General features: G+C 49.5%; 4 protein-coding genes across 6 annotated transcripts in view; 2 read left to right on the top strand and 2 right to left on the bottom strand.

The window, feature by feature from the left end:
- The window catches only part of kdm2aa (lysine (K)-specific demethylase 2Aa), a 22,408-nt gene extending 16,351 nt beyond the window's left edge, over positions 1–6,057 (top strand). The window contains exons 16-22 of one of the 2 annotated variants that reach the window (XM_036517309.1): positions 203–451; positions 2,088–2,120; positions 2,217–3,436; positions 3,559–3,722; positions 4,937–5,083; positions 5,396–5,611; positions 5,876–6,057. In XM_036517309.1, the coding sequence (XP_036373202.1) occupies positions 203–451; positions 2,088–2,120; positions 2,217–3,436; positions 3,559–3,722; positions 4,937–5,083; positions 5,396–5,611; positions 5,876–6,057 (2,211 nt within the window). The remainder of the gene's footprint in view (positions 1–202; positions 452–2,087; positions 2,121–2,216; positions 3,437–3,558; positions 3,723–4,936; positions 5,084–5,395; positions 5,612–5,875) is intronic. The other variant, XM_036517310.1, reaches the window with a different exon arrangement.
- Positions 6,058–7,710: 1,653 nt separating this feature from the next.
- Positions 7,711–10,357, bottom strand: mrpl18 (mitochondrial ribosomal protein L18). Of its 2 annotated transcripts, none has more exons than XM_036517385.1 (4): positions 10,092–10,357; positions 9,784–9,952; positions 8,956–9,190; positions 7,711–8,526 (listed from the first exon to the last, which is right to left on the bottom strand). In XM_036517385.1, the coding sequence occupies exons 1-4, from the start codon at positions 10,195–10,197 to the stop codon at positions 8,455–8,457; spliced, it is 582 nt and encodes a 193-aa protein (XP_036373278.1). In that variant the 5' UTR covers positions 10,198–10,357; the 3' UTR covers positions 7,711–8,454. The 2 variants fall into 2 exon arrangements, with proteins under 2 accessions (XP_036373278.1, XP_036373280.1); XM_036517387.1 differs by having other exon boundaries at positions 10,110–10,357.
- A 2,567-nt stretch (positions 10,358–12,924) lies between these two features.
- LOC118769953 (lysozyme g-like) lies at positions 12,925–15,243 on the top strand. Its single transcript, XM_036517388.1, has 5 exons — positions 12,925–13,002; positions 13,387–13,470; positions 13,955–14,151; positions 14,620–14,758; positions 15,110–15,243. Exons 1-5 carry the CDS (start codon positions 12,999–13,001, stop codon positions 15,241–15,243), a joined length of 558 nt encoding a protein of 185 aa, XP_036373281.1. The 5' UTR covers positions 12,925–12,998.
- A 708-nt stretch (positions 15,244–15,951) lies between these two features.
- Positions 15,952–17,500, bottom strand: part of tcirg1a (T cell immune regulator 1, ATPase H+ transporting V0 subunit a3a) — an 8,338-nt gene continuing 6,789 nt past the window's right edge. The window contains exons 18-20 of the mRNA XM_036516657.1: positions 16,953–17,073; positions 16,653–16,824; positions 15,952–16,036 (exon numbers count right to left, since the gene is read on the bottom strand). Coding sequence (XP_036372550.1) covers positions 15,952–16,036; positions 16,653–16,824; positions 16,953–17,073 — 378 coding nt within the window. The remainder of the gene's footprint in view (positions 16,037–16,652; positions 16,825–16,952; positions 17,074–17,500) is intronic.

Genomic DNA, 17,500 nt, shown 5'->3' with positions numbered 1-17,500 from the left:
GGGTTGCTATGGGGAGCCGCACAGGGGCTGCCGGTGACGGCGTCACCCCTCCCCCCCCCCCTCCGAGCACGGGCTGGGCAGGTGTAGCTCAGGCGGCGCCGGCTGCGCGGTGCGGTCAGGCTCAGCTGTGATGTGAGTGGTGCGAAGCGCAGTCTGTGCCCTCAGGATAACCGGCGCGGGCGCCTCTCTCCCTCTGTGCCAGTCCTCGGGCAGTGACGATGACAGCGTGGCGTCCGCCAGCTCGCTGTCCCCGGCCGCCCCCGCCGCAGAGAAGCGCTCCCACAGGGAGGGCGTGGGGGGCGGGGAGGGCGACGAGGGCGGGGGCGGGGGCCGGGGCAGGGGGAGGCGCGCTGGACGGCCCCTCTCGCTGGCGCCCCCTCCCTCCCACAGGCTGCTACTGCAGCACAACAGGAAGCGAGCGGGGGCCCTGGAGCTGCAGCTCAGGAAGCGGGTGAGAGGCTCCGCCGCCCGCTCGCCCCCACGCCACCACGCCCGCACGCCCATACCGCCGTCCAGCTCATCTCACCTTCAGCACGCTTAGTTACCTCTTAATTCCAACACAATGTCATGGAAAATGCCATCTGTCACAGACCGCGCTGCAGTCGTATGTAGTGGTCACGCACGGACGTAGGCTTGCATGTTCTGTAGAAGGTCCGGTTAACGGTCCGGTTAGTGATGTTAAAACACAGCACGGGTCCTGCACATTCCATACAGGCTGCCACCACCCTTCCACTTCCTGAACTTTGTTGTTTTGCTCGGTTACAAAATGAAGCACCACTTATGACTGCCAAATGACTCGCTAACGTTTTCAGATCCGGCCGGTTAGTTGGTGCTTTTATACTGCGGGCCACGCTTTGTGTTGTTTCTGTTGTTCTTGGGGTATCTCAAACGTAGGTGACATAATGAATGTGTGCATTAGAGGGTGATGTGTGATTATGTGGGCCAGGACCTCTCTGAGGAGCATCAGTGGTGAGGAGTGGCAGGCTAGAGAGAGCCGGGTCAGAGGCAGGGGTCTGGCTCGCTTTCTCCCGGTGCTGGGAGGTGGATGCTGCTCCAGTTTCACGTTGGCAGCGTTAGTGTGGTGCGCCGGTGAGGAGCAGGGCAGATGGGACGCCGCGGTACCCTCGGGCTGGGGGTTTAGCCTGAGTAGCTGTCCAGCTGTATGAGTGGGTGACATGTAAAAGCTTCATTCAGGACAGGAGCATCTGCCACGCAAACGTGCCGGGCTGTGTGCCTTATGGGCGGTGTTCCTGGTAGCACTTTGATGGTCTCTGCCTCTTTGGACAGTCGTCATTAGTGTTGTTTGAGACACAGCAAACACGTAAACCACGAGAGGAGTTAAGCGCACTGCTGGCTGCTGTTCACTGCGAGGTTTTAGGTTTTCTCAGCAGGCAAAGTTGGCGCAAATAAGAGCTGTTTAACCTGTTCTGACTTTTCAGAATGTGTTGAGAATTGCAGTTTGATGCTGTCTGTTTAGCACTCAGCAGGTTGTTTGAGAGATGCCAGTACCTTTGTTTCACTGCGACCCGGTTTCCGCTAGGATCATCCATCACAATGACACACACGGCATCTTCCCTCATTATGAAATTTATTCCGTCATCAATTCATAGATGAGTGAATCCTCCTTTCCTCACCACAAAGACCGCATGATACAGATACATTTTCTAAACTCTTAGCAGTTCCTTTAAAATGGCATGCTCTGTGATTAACATTTCAAATCTGTGGCTGTAACTTTCACTGAATTTCACAAGAGTCCTGTGAGTAGCTGCAAAGTGGTAATACATGAAACCATACAATACAAAATAATAAAAGAATTAAAAACATATGTTATGTTATAGTACTATAATTCAATTTGTTTTGAACATTAATTATTGAATACTAACAGGACATTTAAAAAGAAATGCTGATGATTTTGAAAGTCAGAATTTGTCTGTCAAAATGACAGATGGATTTAAAATTTTTCTGTCAAATCTTCTAAAATTCAGTAGACGGCAGCTGTCAGTTAAAAGAACCCATGCACTAGATGGCAAAACACTAAAAATTCTCACAGCCTCTTAACGTTTCATGTTTTGTTTTTTTTTTAACAGATAAAAATGGAGCGGAACAAAATTTTGCATTCGGTAAGTGTGAAATTCAGTGTTTGGCGAAAGGCTCAGTAGATGATGACCTCATCCTTCACTGTGCTGATCTCTCCTCCTCTGTCCCCCGCCCCTCAGAAACGCAAGTCATCCTCTCTGGACGGCCGGCCCCCGAAACTCCACTGTCGCCGAGGAAACGAGCAAGACGAGGAGGACGAAGACGACGACTCGGTCAGCGAGGATGAGGAGGCCGATGGGCAGGGACAGGGAGGCATCCGAAAGCTGTCCCTGCACCCCAGAGGCGGCTCGGCCTCCCGAATGCGTCACCTGCGAGGGGCAGGGCCCGGCAGGCGGGGCCTGTGGAGAGGCTCTGCCCACCGCGTGGGCCGAGGAGGTGGGCTCAGCGCAAACAGCTCCTCCCTGAAGATGAGGCGCGGGCTGGGGGTGAGGGGGGAGAGGGGCGGCCGCGTGCGGCTCCGGGGAGGGGGCAGGATGCAGCGGCGCCGGGAGGAGACCGAGGACGATGACGACGACGACGAGGATGAGGAAGACGAGGAGGAGGAAGACGAGGAGAGCGAGGACGGGCGGCACAGGGACCGGCTGGATAAAGAGAGCCGAGCGCACCGCCGGAAGGGCAGGGTGGAGGACGACGACGAGGACGAGGACGATGACGACGATGACGACGACGATGACGAAGAGGACAGCGATGAGAGGGATGTGGACGGAGGAGAGGAGGAGCTGGAAGAGATGGAGGAAGATGGAGAGGAGGAGGAGAATCAGTCGGACTCTGAGCCGGACCCGCCGGTGCTGCTGGTGTCGGACCTGAGCGACGACCTGCTGAACGGCTCCTACCTGACGGTGACGCTGCAGCGCCCCCCGAAGGCCAAGCGTGACCCCGGCTCCATCGTGCCCAAGCTAGAGGCCGCCGTGTCGCCCAGGACCCCCAACAGCCAGGGCTACGTCCAGCGCAAGTCTCTGCAGCGCCCGCGGCACAGGAACGGCGCGGCGGGGAACGGGCTGCTGCGGGGCGGGGCCGGGGCGTCCTCGGGCCGGCACCCGCGGCACCACGCCCGCCAGCAGGACCTCCCCGACGCCCGCGCAGCCGTGTCCCGCATGGACAGTGTGACTGAACGAGAGACCGCCTCCCCCTCCACCACCTCCTCCCAGTCCTCCGTCTCGCCCACGCCGCCGCCGCCCGCCACCTCCTGCTCCCCTCCCTCGCTCCTCTCCCTGCCTTCCTTCAGAGATGTGGGGAACGAGCCGGGCTGTGAGAAGGAGGTGTGGGTGTCCGTGTTCCGCTACCTGACCCGGGCGGAGCTCTGTGTCTGCATGACCGTCTGCAAAAGCTGGTATAAATGGTGAGCGACTCGGCGCTGCACGCAGGAGCTCTGTCAGTGACTTTGCCCTGTTTAAGAGCCATGACAGTAACTTTGCCCTGTGTAACACTGCCTCAGTAGCTTTGCCCCTCTTCCTGGTGCAGGAGTTGTGACAAGCGCCTGTGGACCCGGATAGACCTCAGCCGGTGTCGGTCGGTCAGCCCTCAGGCCCTGTCCGGCATCATCAAACGGCAGCCCATCACACTCGACCTCTCCTGGACATCCATCTCCAAGAAGCAACTCACCTGGCTCATCAACCGCCTGCCAGGTAGCATCCCTGTCCCCTACACACAGTCCCTCTGTCCCCTACACACAGCCCCTCTCTGCCCCTCTGTCCCCTACACACAGCTACTCTCTGCCCCTCTGTCCCCTACACACAGCCCCTGTGTCCCTCTGTCCCCTACACACAGCCCCTCTGTCCCTCTGTCCCCTACACACAGCCCCTCTCTGTCCCTCTGTCCCCTACACACAGCCCCTCTGTCCCTCTGTCCCCTACACACAGCCCCTGTGTCCCTCTGTCCACTACACACAGCCCCTCTGTCCCTCTGTCCCCTACACACAGCCCCTGTGTCCCTCTGTCCCCTACACACAGCCCCTCTCTGTCCCTCTGTCCCCTACACACAGCCCCTCTCTGTCCCTCTGTCCCCTACACACAGCCCCTGTGTCCCTCTGTCCCCTACACACAGCCCCTCTCTGTCCCTCTGTCCCCTACACACAGCCCCTCTCTGTCCCTCTGTCCCCTACACACAGCCCCTCTCTGTCCCTCTGTCCCCTACACACAGCCCCTCTGTCCCTCTGTCCCCTACACACAGCCCCTCTCTGCTTTTTCTGGAACATAATTAGTAAGTGTACCTGATTGTTTTGCTCACCGTCCTCTCTCTCTCGCTCCTCACCCCTCAGATCTGTTCAGCTTCAATGACTCCACTGTTACACATTCATTCCCAAAACATGCACAGAAATATGGAATGGAATAAATAAACACACTAACACAATATTCCATTAAAGAAAGACGCTGACAGTATTACAACTTTAATACTCATTAAATGTGAGGTGGTGTTGCTGCTGCCGCACTCTGTCGCTCACACAGTGGCAGGTGGCTTTGTGTCCTGGCAGGGTCCTCTCTCAGGAAGAACCTTCCTCTCTCTGTCCGGGACGTCTGCCAGTGTTGCTCAGGCCTGTTGCTTTTGCGGAACGCATCTTTTATGTATTTTTCACACGTAATTGTAAAGTGTGAGTGTGTGGGCCTGCTGGAGCTGGCAGCCCAGCGTGTTTGGGCTGCCCGGTCCCCCGTGTCTCTCTGCAGCCTGTAACGCTGCCTGTGTATGTTGTGTCAGTGCTGTTGTGTTCAGGTGTGCGGAGTGTAAAGTGAAACTCTCCCCCTCTCTCTCTCTCTCTCTCTCTCTCTCTCTCTCTCTCTCTCTCTCTCTCTCTCTTTCTCCCTCCCTCTCTCCCTCTCCTCCTCTCTCTCTCTCTCTCTCACAGGGCTGAAGGACCTGATGGTTTCGGGGTGCTCCTGGTCCTCTATCTCAGCGCTCAGCTCCCCCAGCTGCCCCCTCCTGCGCACCCTGGACTTGCGCTGGGCTGAGGGCGTCAAAGACACCCAGATTCGGGACCTAATCACCCCTCCAGGTCAGGACAGCCCATCTCACAGACAGTACAGGTTGTGGTTGGGTAGCTGTGTTTGTGATGTGACCAGCTGTATTCATATAACTTTGAGCAATTAGCATATTTTTTAGCATCGCAGTTTTGCTTCACAACATTCGAAATGTTTAATTAAAAAAAAAAAACTTTTCAGGAACAACAAATAAGAGCCCTGTGGCAAAGCAGCGATGCACAGTGTGTATGTACAGAATAGTACTTGTGCTCGGGGCGTGTGCGGACGCGTGGCGGGCGTGCGCGGGCGTTTGGCGGGTGTGCTGACAGCGCCGTGTCTCTCCGCAGGCTGTGATAACCGCAGTAAGCTCAGGAACATGCAGTCGTTCCGGCTGGCGGGGCTGGAGATCAGCGACTCCACGCTGCGTCTCATCATCAGGCACATGCCGCTGCTGGCACGTCTCGACCTGTCGCACTGCCGCGGCGTCACCGACCAGTCCGTCAACCTGCTGACCGCCGTCGGCTCCTCCACCCGCAACACGCTCACCGAGATCAACCTCGCAGGTATGCCTCTGTGTGTCTGTCTGCCTGTCTCTCTGTGTGTATGTGTGTGTGTCTGTCTGCTGTAAGTGGGCTGCTCTCTCTCTTTCTCTCTTTCTCTCTCTCTTTCTCTCTCTCTTTCTCTCTTTCTCTCTCTCTCTCTCTCTCTCTCTCTCTCAGGCTGTAATAAGCTGACGGACGGCTGCCTGCTGTACGTGAAGCGTGCGTGCGTGCGTGTGTGTGTGTCTGTCTCCTGTCAGCGGGCTGCTCTCTCTCTCTCTCTCTCAGGCTGTAATAAGCTGACGGACGGCTGCCTGCTGTACCTGAAGCGGGTGTCGTGTCTGACGCTGCTGGACCTGCGGGGCTGTAAGGGCGTGACGCGCCGAGCCTGTGAGGGCTTCATCTCAGAGCTGTCCATCAACGCGCTCTTCTGCCTGTCCGAGGACCGGCTCATCCAGAGGATATCCTGAGAGCGCAGAGAGGCGGGGGGGGCAGGGGGGCAGGGGGGGACCCGCAGACGGTGCTGTAAAAACGACTGTGGGGGGGCGGAGACGTCCTGCAGGACACACCTAACACTCAGCCTGACGCGCAGCGGGCGCGGGTGCAGCTACAGCTGCAGCAGCTGCAGCGCTACAGAAACGAGACAGAGAGGGGCAGAGATGGGCGTGGCGAGGAGGGCGGTGCTCTGCGAGCGAGGGTTAACTCTGCGTCACACCTGGCGGCGCGAGGGAAACTGCAGGACTACAGGCTGCTCACAGGAGAGCCAGGGCCCACGAAACGCCGAGGAGGATGGCAGAGTGCACTCTCCCTCTCTCCCACAGGGGGGCGGTGTGTGAACGCTCACAGGATCACCTCCTGCCTCTCCCTCTCTCCCTCTCACTGTCTCATGACCTCCGCTTTGAAAAGGAGTCAAGGGTCACCCCCTCTGCTCTGTTTAAAAGAAATTGTACTGTATCTCACCCTTCACAGATTTAAATTTTTTTGTTCTTTCCTCAACACAGATATTGCTACCTTTTCATAGAACTTGTTTTACTACTTCCTTTATTAAAAAATAAACAGCCTCTCCTCCCTCTCCCTTCATCCTGTTTTTCCCCCAAATTCTAGTCTACCCCGTCAGTCCTTTTACACGTATTTCTTTGTTCCTCCCTCTCTCTGTCCTCATAATCTCAGAAAGGAGTATACATACTTTTGTGTAAATTTGTTTCCTTCACCCTCTATACAGTGACAGCCTGTAGCATTACAATAATTATTTTCTGAAACCTTTTTTCAATTTTTTTTTTGTCCATTTGTGTTTTTCCAAGAAAAGAGAAAAAAGACAATAAAAAAATCTCTTAAAAAGTAAAAGTGTGTCTTCCTTGTGGTTCTGAATGGAGAATTCTCCTCACAGCGACAGAGTTATCTCATCTGGGATTTGAACCCGGTACCCACAGCCCGTAAGCACCTCTCCAAACGCTCGCAGCCCGACACGTTCCTGCCGGTACCCACAGCCCGTAAGCACCTCTCCAAACGCTCGCAGCCCGACACGTTCCCGCCGGTACCCACAGCCCGTAAGCACCTCTCCAAACGCTCGCAGCCCGACACGTTCCCGCCGGTACCCACAGCCCGTAAGCACCTCTCCAAACGCTCGCAGCCCGACACGTTCCTGTCGCTGTCCTGCCTGATGGCGCAGCACGGGACCCCTCCCACCACTCTGCTCCAACTCTGAACATTATGCAACATCATGGTGCTACAGACGTGATGGGCAGTGATGGGCATTGTAATTCTGTACATTTATATAGCACCAGGAATCTATCTTAAAATCACATCTACACTCAGTTTTGTGTGAGAATTTTTACTGTGAGCAAACATTTAAACAAGTCAACAAAAAGCAACAACCAGCAAAAGGGGCAATGTGTTCATATTTTTAGATTTTCCTTTTTTTTTTTTTGGTCCACTTGAAGGTCTCCCAGATGAGGACCCCCTCGGGTGGAATCTGCTGTCAGACTGAGCATGTACCCCAGCTCTGCACACATCTGCACAGGCAAGGAGAGTAGGAGCAAACCCATCAGGACTGTTACTTTTACATCTTTTACTTCCTTTTTTTAACTTTGTTTCAGATAAACATCACAGAGGCAGGTGGAGGAGAAGGAACATGAGCTGAGAGCCAATCAGCTGTGACGGCTGCAGAGAAGGCAAGTTAACGTTTAATGGTGAATTTATTTGAGGGTTTATTTTTCTTTTTCAAACATCACATTTTACATTTTTGTTTCTGTGGATGTTTAATATGACTTAAAAGTAGGGAAAGTTTTAAAAAATTCATAAGTACATTAAGCACTGAAAGCAGGACAGTACAGACAGTCTAGACCACACTTAAAAACGGCAATGTCAATATTTCTGTATTGCATGTAGTTGCATATAGTTGCAAGTTCAGGGTCGATAGCATTGACTTTTCTCTCACTCTACCACTTAAACAAAAACTATGTTTTATCACCGTGGCGATAACCAAGGGCTTAAATTTTGGAGCCACCCAGCAAGTACCCACCCTCACATGGACCTTCTCGATTTGTTCCGTCCGACAGGGTGTACAGCCTGCAGTTTAATTTTGTGTGACCCAAGTTCCTTATCAGCTTGTGTACAGCATTGCTTGCAGAGGACCTAAATCCACTGCCAAGGTCAGCCTGAGAGTAACGTATTCCTGGGAGAATGCTGATGTATATTTTTACGAACGCACGCATGCCACCTCACATTTGAGGAGAAGAAATGATTTAAAGAGCCTTATAAGGGGACATTATTTATTGGAACTCGAGAGTTCTTCAGCATCTTCTTTACAAAAATCTGCCATACGGTGCGTCTGTCTGTGGAACAGTCAATTGCGCTGTAAAGTCCAATCAGACGTATTTCCGCCTGGGTTCGCTGAGAGTGATCCCGCCCTCTTTCATGGCTGTCCAGAACTTCTGCACCTGAGAGAAAACAGACAAAAGAATGCTGGTGTTTGTGACATCACACAATACAGGGCGACTGACGCTTCCGTACGCTGGAGAAAAGCTCCATCCTCATAAAGCGGCCATACAGCTGATCTGTTAGCAGCTCCCGGGGGACTCGTTCTGACGATTACCCTTAAGACGGGGATACAGACACCCGACGGTCAGTCAGTGAGCTCTGGTGATTGCTTGTGGTCGCCATGCTGAGCCCAGCTCGCATCACTGATGCCAGCTGTTCCTCATTCTACAGGTAAGATTGGCGTCAGTCGGTAGCGAGATTCTCGGCAGGTGCTGACCAGCTACAGCACAGAGCACCGTGACATGACCGATGGGTGTGTGTACACCCGGCCTTATATTCCCCGTGTGGGGAACTGAGCCCCGACCCCCCGCGGGAGGGAGGGAACTCACCGCCTGCGAGCGGAACTGCCAGGGGATGGCCCGGAAGCTGAGGCGGAGCAGACCGGCCTCCCGGCAGCGCTGGGCCAGCACCTCCCCCACCGCCTGGCAGGCTGCCACCGCCCGCATGGAGCCCACCTCCCGCTTCACGGCCCACTCCCGCGTGGAGCAGGACAGCACCGGCGCCACCGAGCCCGGCGAGAACACCTGCGCTGTCACGTGGTGCTGAGAGCGGGAGAACTCCAGCCTGAGGTGCGGGGGGGGGGGGGGGGGGAGGGAGGGGGGGTGAGAGAGAGGGAGGAGGGGGGGGGGGGGGGGGGGGAGAGGGAGAGGGAGAGGTCAGTACTGTTGATCCTGCCTGTCACACTCAAACCCCCTGTGTGTGGGGTTGTGTGTGAAAGAGAGTATGTTAGTGTGTGCGCACGAGTGTTTGTGTGCATATATGAGTGTGTGTGTATGGAACAGAATCAACATAGTCTATCCCCCCCAGACACAACTGGTCCAATTACACCTATTATATATATATATATATATATATATTTTTTTTTTTTTTTTTTTTTTCACACCTGTGCATTTCTTAAAACACAATGCAGGAAAGTATTCCCACACAGCATAAAACACAAGAATAGTTTAATTATGTGTTGTTCACAAAAATGTACAGGAAAAAATTACATTACGTGATTTTTATGGCATTCTGCACGACTACACACCCCGAGGACTTCAAGCTCTGCAGGTCTGACGAGTCGGGATCAGCTTCCAACACAAACCTAGCAGACTGTTCAAATAAGTGGCGTGTCAGATTGCCTGCGGTGGCTCATGGGAAGTGGAGTTCGTTCACACCTGTGATAGCACTGACGGGATGGCCACACTGTAGACCAGCCTCTGTCCTTCACCGCTAACGCCATCTGCTCCAGATTCCGGGGGTTTCTGTTGACGAACTTTTTGCTGATGTGCTCATTGTCGTCGGGCTCGGGTTCGGGTTGGTGGGCGGCCTGGGTCATGCACCGAACTATAGGAGGGACGGACAGATTGATGACAGTATATGTAAGTGTAGATATACAATAGCTAGTTCTAGTTAAAGAACAGGTGGTTGGCAGGATACCTTCGCTAGTCAGATAGACGTGACTAAGAAGGAATCATTACCCTACCTGAAGTTTTGCACCTACCAAATCCGCTGCCTCCGTGCAGTCCTCGCCTTTGTACTTGACCTAACAGGAACAGCACGTTCCGACCTAAATCTCCCCAAACCGCCATCTGTCCGTCCAAAAACGGCCACACGCACAGTTCATGCAGAGTAAGGGATGTCACGGGGATTCGCCTCGCTGTCCTTTGGGCGGCAGCACCCGAATGCGCGATGTAATCCGCAGGAAAACGCAGGACTTTACGCGACAGTGTGCTGCGCCATCTTTGTCATGACCTGTGCGCTGGTTTCCGTTTCCGACATCCGCTTCTTCTCTCCCAGCGCGACCCGTTTCATCGCTCCTAAGTCCCATGTGATCCTAACAAAACTGCCGCATACAAGCGCGCAACCCGAAGGCAATGCGTCCAGTTTTAACCTGTTTGAAATCAATCCTGCTTAAGGTTTCTTTGAAAGTTACTGTAGTATGCACATGAGAAATTACGCCGTGGTAATGTAGTGTAATGTAGTGCAGTGTTACTCACAAAACGCTTCCGTTTACTACGAATGTGAAATGTAAGCGCCCAAAGACTAAACGCAGTCCTGCGATTCGTACGGTGAAATTAAGGTAAAAGTGAAGATACAGCAATATGCGCACGGCGATCTGAATACGGGACAGCATTCTGCTCTAAGTCCTAACTCACTCACTCATGAAAATATACATATAAATAATAACAAATAAACCCCTTGCTGCGGTATGTAACCGAGCGGATATAATTATATAGCCCAGCTGTTGTCTCAAACACACCACAGTTGAACATCATGCATTCAGCTCCGGAAACTGATACAGGCGAGCCTATACTTTTAAGGCTGTACATTTTGACATCGGTATTACGACTTTTTAGCAATTAATTAATGCACTGTGTTCAGCCGATGACTATTTAGTAGATCAACTACTGTAGACGCATGCTTCTGTCATCTGAAATGTAGGGAAAATAATAAGAGGATAGCCTATATAATCATGGAGATATGTGTGTGTTTGTATAATTTTTTTGAATATAATTTTACAAAGATCTTTGCGTGGTTTGGGAAACAATAAAGATGTCCTATTTTATACTGAAACTGATTAAAAGATTACTTATTATATGTTGAAACTGAATCATTTTGAAAGTGATTCTGAAGCTGAAAGTAAAAGTGTAGGAAAATCCCTGTACATTATCAAAATAAAGATTAAAAGATTACTTATTGTATGTTGAAACTGAATCATTTTGAAAGTGATTCTGAAGCTGCAAGTAAAAGTGTAGGAAAATCCCTGTACATTATCAAAATAAAGATTAAAAGATTACTTATTGTATGTTGAAACTGAATCATTTTGAAAGTGATTCTGAAGCTGCAAGTAAAAGTGCAGGAAAATCCCTGTACATTATCAAAATAAAGATTAAAAGATTACTTATTGTATGTTGAAACTGAGTCATTTTAAAAGTGATTCTCAAAGTGAAAGTAAACCCATGGAGAAAACTGAAAGTGGACATACCTCTGACCAAGGAGCATAAACTGGTCTATGGTTTGGAAACTGCATATACGCATGTAGACATATAGACAATATGACAAAAAAAGAGACCAGTCAGAGAGAGACCGGTCAGAGAGAGAAAGAGAGAGCATACTAGAAAGCGGGAACTCATAGCAGGTCAACGACAAAGAACAGCTGGGTCACAGATAGGAGACTCACAGAGAGAAAAACCGAGTCACAGAGAGTAATTGAGTCATTGACCACACATAGACCTGTCACAGAGTATGAGAGTCACAGAAAAGTTGATAGTTTCTCTACTTCCAGGTCCCCCTGCAGACCGTTGATGGAGCTGGTGTCTGACAGCAGGGGGCGCTGGTCTCCCTGAGAGAAAATTACACAAATAATAACTTACATGGGATAAATTCAATTTGGTAGAACAAAATCTTGCATTGTTTTTAACATTTGTTAACTAGAGCCTTACTTCTCCAATTTGTGGAAAAAAATAAATACGAAAAGTATTTAGGCGTCAGCAAAGGTAACCCCCGCCCTGCGCCCCGTGACCGAGGGGCAAAGAGTAAAGAACCAAACTGATATATAAGCCCGTTCTGTGAGGAGCTCAGCATCATTTCACTCAGAGCTTCCGAAGCTCCAACACGCACCTGCCGTGAGGATCTTTGCGGACGTACACTTTCAGGTTGGTACATTTTAACATCTCTATTAAAATGTTTTATATACATACATATGTACAGTAGCCTACCCGTAAAACGTTTGGACACACGTACTCATGGGGTTTTTTTCCCTATTATTTTCCACATATAGAATGATAGTAAAGACATCAGAATTCCATAACAAATGAAATTATGCTGTGATTAAAAAGTGTTAAACAAATCAAAACTATATTATATTTTAGATTCTTCAAACAGCCAAAAATATTTTTAAATTAATTTTTTTGAAAAGAAATTCACACATAAGTATCAATTTCACTATTTATTTTCACTTTGAAATTTGTTTCTCAGAAAATAATCAGATTTCAATCAGTTAAACATAAGTCTTTAGATCCACATTGTCTTTAAATGCATGTTTCCCATTGTCTTAATCAGGTGTGTCCAAACTTTTGACTTGTGTATGTGTAATGTGTAATGTATAATGTGTGTGTGTGTGTTTAAATTTTTGCTTGTTATAGCAAAAGAAAATCATTGGTTTTATATTTCACTTTCTCACTGAATCATTTTGACACCGATTCTCAAACTGAAAGTGAAACTATGGGGGGAAAAAAACTCAACAAATAAAAGAAAACTGAAAGTGGACAGGGAAGCCTGCCTGAGGAAATTATACTGGACTGTAGTTTAGAAACTGCACTGACAAAAAGTCACCTGTGCTTTTTTAGGGTTACAGATAAGGACAAGACAACACCTAGAGTCAGCAGACATGGGTGAGTCATGTGAATATTTACATTCCTTATTGCACCATAAGCAAATGCTCCTGTTTTATTTCTTTATGTTTTTACAGGAACCACATAGAACTTCATTATGTCAGCTACATTCCACTCAACCACTCTGGGACATTTCATTCAGCGCTTCCATTTCCCTTCCATTCAAACATTACGATACAGTAATCATTACTGAAGGACTCATAAAAACGTCTGGATTTATTGTGGTGACAACAGCTCTAACACCAGTCTTTACTGGCCTTATAAACAGCTCTGCATAAGAACATCTGACAAACAGTAATAATACTAATACCCACAACAATATATCAGTATAGATCTACCCACCAACATCTAATTACCATTAAAAATGTAATTTTCAATTTTTAGCAGGTCGTTATGGAGATGTCATGAGAGTTGATACTACAGGTGCTTCTGCTAAAACATCCAATGATGACAATCAACCCGTGCAAGGTGTGTACTCACTGTGTATCTGTTAGAATCTATTAGAATTAGAATTAGCAATTGTAATAACTGTTTCAGTTAGAAATATCCAGCTATTTAAACGTATAAAGTGTACAGTAAGCATTGTGAATCACTGTGGTCATGAAACATATGTAATACAATATTTTTCATTTATATGCATGGTAAGGTACACATACTTTGCATATGGATGGTCATCATATCCATTTTTCATCAAATGACCAAAATCACTGTTCAGGCCCTGAGCTTGGCCTCGGGCTCAGTGGTGGTAGGAACCCAAGCGTTTCTCTCTGTCTGTCCTTCAGCAGGGCTGGGGTCATGCTCTCAGTCAGTTCAGCGTAATGGCGAGACTCACAGAGGCTCATGGCTTCTGAGTGTTTCTTCTCAATGGTGTGGCGTGAGCTGCAGAAAAGGCAGCATTTCCTGATGACTGAAGTCCTGAAAGTTTATTTTATATAAATAATAATGCAAACAGGCGTGGCCGCGTCGCACAGAATGGCACAACATGACCTGCCCCAGATGAACAGATACAAGCATACCATCCAGCGGGTGGGCCGGTCTGAGGGTGTGGACCCGGCGGTCATCGCAGGAGTCATGTCCCGCGAATCGCGAGCCGGGACCGGGCTGAAGAACGGATGGGGGGACCACGGGAATGCCTATGGGCTCATGCAGGTCAGGCCAGAAGCACCAGCACAGACAGACACTAAACCAACACTCAGTGCTGTGTTCCCTTTGTCCTCTAGATCTGCACGGATGGTTTTGGCTGGAAACAGGAGGTGCCGTCTGCCTCTCTGTGTCAGCTGTGAATCCTCTGTCTACGGCTAGACCCTGTAGTCACTACTCATAACTACATGGCAAAACAGGACATTCATTCTGAAAATGCCACAGACATAATTGTTGATTTTAAGAGCAGAGATGGATGTCTATTTAGTATTCAGAATATTATAATATGAATATTATAATATGAATTATAATATGAAGGGAGACACAAATACAGAACAGAACTTCTCTTCAGGCGAAAGATTACAGATTAGAATGTTGCATTCATAAGAATGTTATTTAGAATTGAGCACCACAGATATTAATAAATATTCCATGAATGTAGTTTTTAATACCCCAAATGTTTATATGTCTCATCAGGTTGACAAGAATTACCACACCCCACAAGGTCGATGGGACAGTGAGGAGCATATTACCCAGGCAACCAGAATTCTTGTCAGCTCCATTAACGATGTGAAAAGAAATCATCCTGACTGGAGCCAGGAACAGTGTCTCAAAGGTGCTCTCATGGCCGCATCCCTGTTAGCATTAAACACAGCAAACCAAAGAGACGCGCTCTATGAAACGTATAACCATAGCCTTAGGCAGCAACAGGTTCATATTTAAAATCAGGGCAAAAGGGTTAAAGACAACTTTTGTTTTGTCTGTTTGTTTCAATTTCTTGTTGAGTTGTCTTGCTTATTAGCCACATTTCCAATGGCCGTGTTACGCCACTGTAACTGTGTAAATCACTGTGTTGTGAGCCACATACGATTTCAGCTGTAATAAAAATGCAAATGCATGCTGGGTAGGTTTCGCTCTGCTGAGGCGGAGCTGGGAATGAACATGCGCTTGTGCCCATGTGTTTCAGGTGGGCTGGCAGCCTACAACAAGGGACCCAATGCTGTCAAGTCCTACCGGGAGGTTGATGCTCAGACCACCGACCGCGACTACTCCAACGACGTGGTGGCCAGGGCCCAGTTTTACAAAAGCCAGGGCTATTAGGGAGCTTACCGTGGGAAAACCTGCAGACATTCACAGAACAGCTTGACAGCTCTTGTAAGAACTAATGTACGATGATATAATCAATAGATAATCAAAATGATACAGTATTATTGTTATCTCTTCAATGCTTTAGGACCTTGGTAGCTCAGTTGCTTGTTCAACAGCAAACATGGCAATAAAGCAGTAATGATTTGATGAGTCATCTGGGACTTTTTTTGACAGCATTCCCACCTGTACACTGGGCTTTGGGTGGATTTGGGAAGAGCAGTATTTGTTGGGACATTTCTTCTGGATTACGTTTCATTATAACATACACAAAAATCATTCCTTTTGTATCATTATCAAAACAATAAAACATTTTGGATGGTATAACAAAGAAACTAACAGTGTCTTAAGGTGGAAGTTAACTAGGTGCAGGTGAGAGCTCAGAGGGCCGACCAAATCAACCACATTGATTACAGCAGTATCTGTTTTCTTCCAATAGATAGTTACAGGGTTGAACAGTTTCCTGACTAAATCTACAAGAAGCGAAATACTGGATATTCACATTTGCGCAAAGAACAAGAAAAGTACAAATTCAGATTTACAATAAAAAAACATGAATTGTATTAATTAAAGTCAAGCCTCTGATTGCAGTTTAACAGAAGTGTCTGGCGCTTACACATTGCCATATATGCCAAAATAAAAGTCCCCTGTGCTTTGCAGAGTTTAAACGGGATTCATGATGGAGGTGAAGGAGAAAGGGCTGAGCCTGTAGCCTGATCCGCTGTAGAATTTATTCTGGAACTCCACCCTGAGAGACCGACAGACAGGAGAAATGCCATGAATACAAAACTGAAACAAAAGGGCAATTCACAAATGTGAAGCTGCTGTCCCTGTTATACCAGCCTGACACTACAGTGTGGAGAGGTAGTGAGGTCATAAATCTTTCACCCAGAGTTACATGTACGAAAAGATAAGCGTCTGAAGTCATCTGGGAAAGATTGTCTACACTGGTGTGTAAATAATGTGGAATTAGACGTGAGGAGGTACTTTATGGGGGCTGTGAATGCTTTGCTGGCCTTTTTCTCCACCTTGTGGCAGAGAGCGGTAATGTCAGTATCATGAAGGGAGCTCCAGTGCTTGTTCTGTATACAGCCCTAGGCCTACAGCTGCAGTTAGCGGCCAGCAGCCAGCAGGAGCCCCCAGCAGCCGAACACAACTGGTCCCATTGCACCAGGAGCTGGGTGGCCGAGGTCTGCATGGTCCCCTCCTCCCACCGCTCACTAGCACTCCCTACTGACTCACACACGGCCTGAAACGCCCTGGCTGCTCTTTTCTCAGCTGTGTTGACCTCGGATCAGTGATCTGTGAGTGTGCAGCATGCTGTGCTGTGCTGAGCGCTGACTTGGAGTCAGTGTCCCTCTCACCAGTGCAGACGCAGCGCGTGCAGGAAGGCGGACAGACCCTCCATGACCAGCAGGATGGAGACAGTGAGCAGGGCAAAGAAGGAGAAGATCCCGACCAGAAACACACAGCCGAGCCAGCCGGGCCGGGAGAGGGGGACCCGCATCACCATCACCCACAGGACCTCCGAGAGCTCTGCAGCACACCCAGCACACACACAGCCATTACACATGCTGCTCCTTACCCACTATGCTGCACTGCCTCCCTATAGACATACAGACAGGCAGGCAGGAGTGCAGCCCTGCGTTGCTGTGGAGACTCACGTGTGTGTGCCAGGCTGAGGGCCCACAGTCGCAGGTAGGAGGCAGTGTTGGAAATGCAGCCCAGGCAGTACTCTATGGTGTAGATGGCCTGATGCATGAACACCTCTGCTGGGTCAAAGTCCTGAGAGAGAGAGAGAGCAAACCAGTCACAGGAAGGAAGAGGAAAGCACAGCCACACTGAGAGAGACCAGTCACAGTGAGAGAGACCAGTCATAGAAAGAGGCCAGTCACAGTGAGAGAGACCAGTCACAGAAAGAGGCCGGTAACAGTGAGAGAGACCGGTCACAGTGAGAGAGACCAGTCACAGAAAGAGGCCGGTTACAGTGAGAGAGACCAGTGACAGTGAGAAAGACTGGTCACAGAAAGAGGCCAGTCACAGTGAGAGAGACCGGTCATAGAAAGAGGCCGGTCACACTGAGAGAGACCAGTCACAGAAAGAGGCCGGTCACAGTGAGAGAGGCCGGTCACAGTGAGAGAGGCCGGTCATAGAAACAGAGAGGGGGTACAACAGAGTGCACATATGAGAATACAAGACAATAGGAGCAGCT

Source organism: Megalops cyprinoides, chromosome 22 (genome assembly GCF_013368585.1).
Source record: "Megalops cyprinoides isolate fMegCyp1 chromosome 22, fMegCyp1.pri, whole genome shotgun sequence".
In the NCBI taxonomy this organism is placed as follows: domain Eukaryota; kingdom Metazoa; phylum Chordata; class Actinopteri; order Elopiformes; family Megalopidae; genus Megalops; species Megalops cyprinoides.
This window is presented reverse-complemented; position numbering and strand designations above follow the sequence as displayed.

Excerpts from the sequence above, each read along its gene's own strand:
- mrpl18 (XM_036517385.1), bottom strand. The coding sequence starts at position 10,197 with ATGGCGGTTTGGGGAGATTTAGGTCGGAACGTGCTGTTCCTGTTAGGT. Across the intron at positions 9,191-9,783 it reads TCCCGTCAGTGCTATCACAG|GCTGGAGTTCTCCCGCTCTC; the intron begins GTGTGAACGAAC and ends CCCGCACCTCAG. Across the intron at positions 8,527-8,955 it reads GGCAGTTCCGCTCGCAGGCG|GTGCAGAAGTTCTGGACAGC; the intron begins GTGAGTTCCCTC and ends GTTTTCTCTCAG.
- LOC118769953 (XM_036517388.1), top strand. Across the intron at positions 13,471-13,954 it reads TGACAATCAACCCGTGCAAG|GCGTGGCCGCGTCGCACAGA; the intron begins GTGTGTACTCAC and ends TAATGCAAACAG. Across the intron at positions 14,759-15,109 it reads CCAGGAACAGTGTCTCAAAG|GTGGGCTGGCAGCCTACAAC; the intron begins GTGCTCTCATGG and ends CATGTGTTTCAG.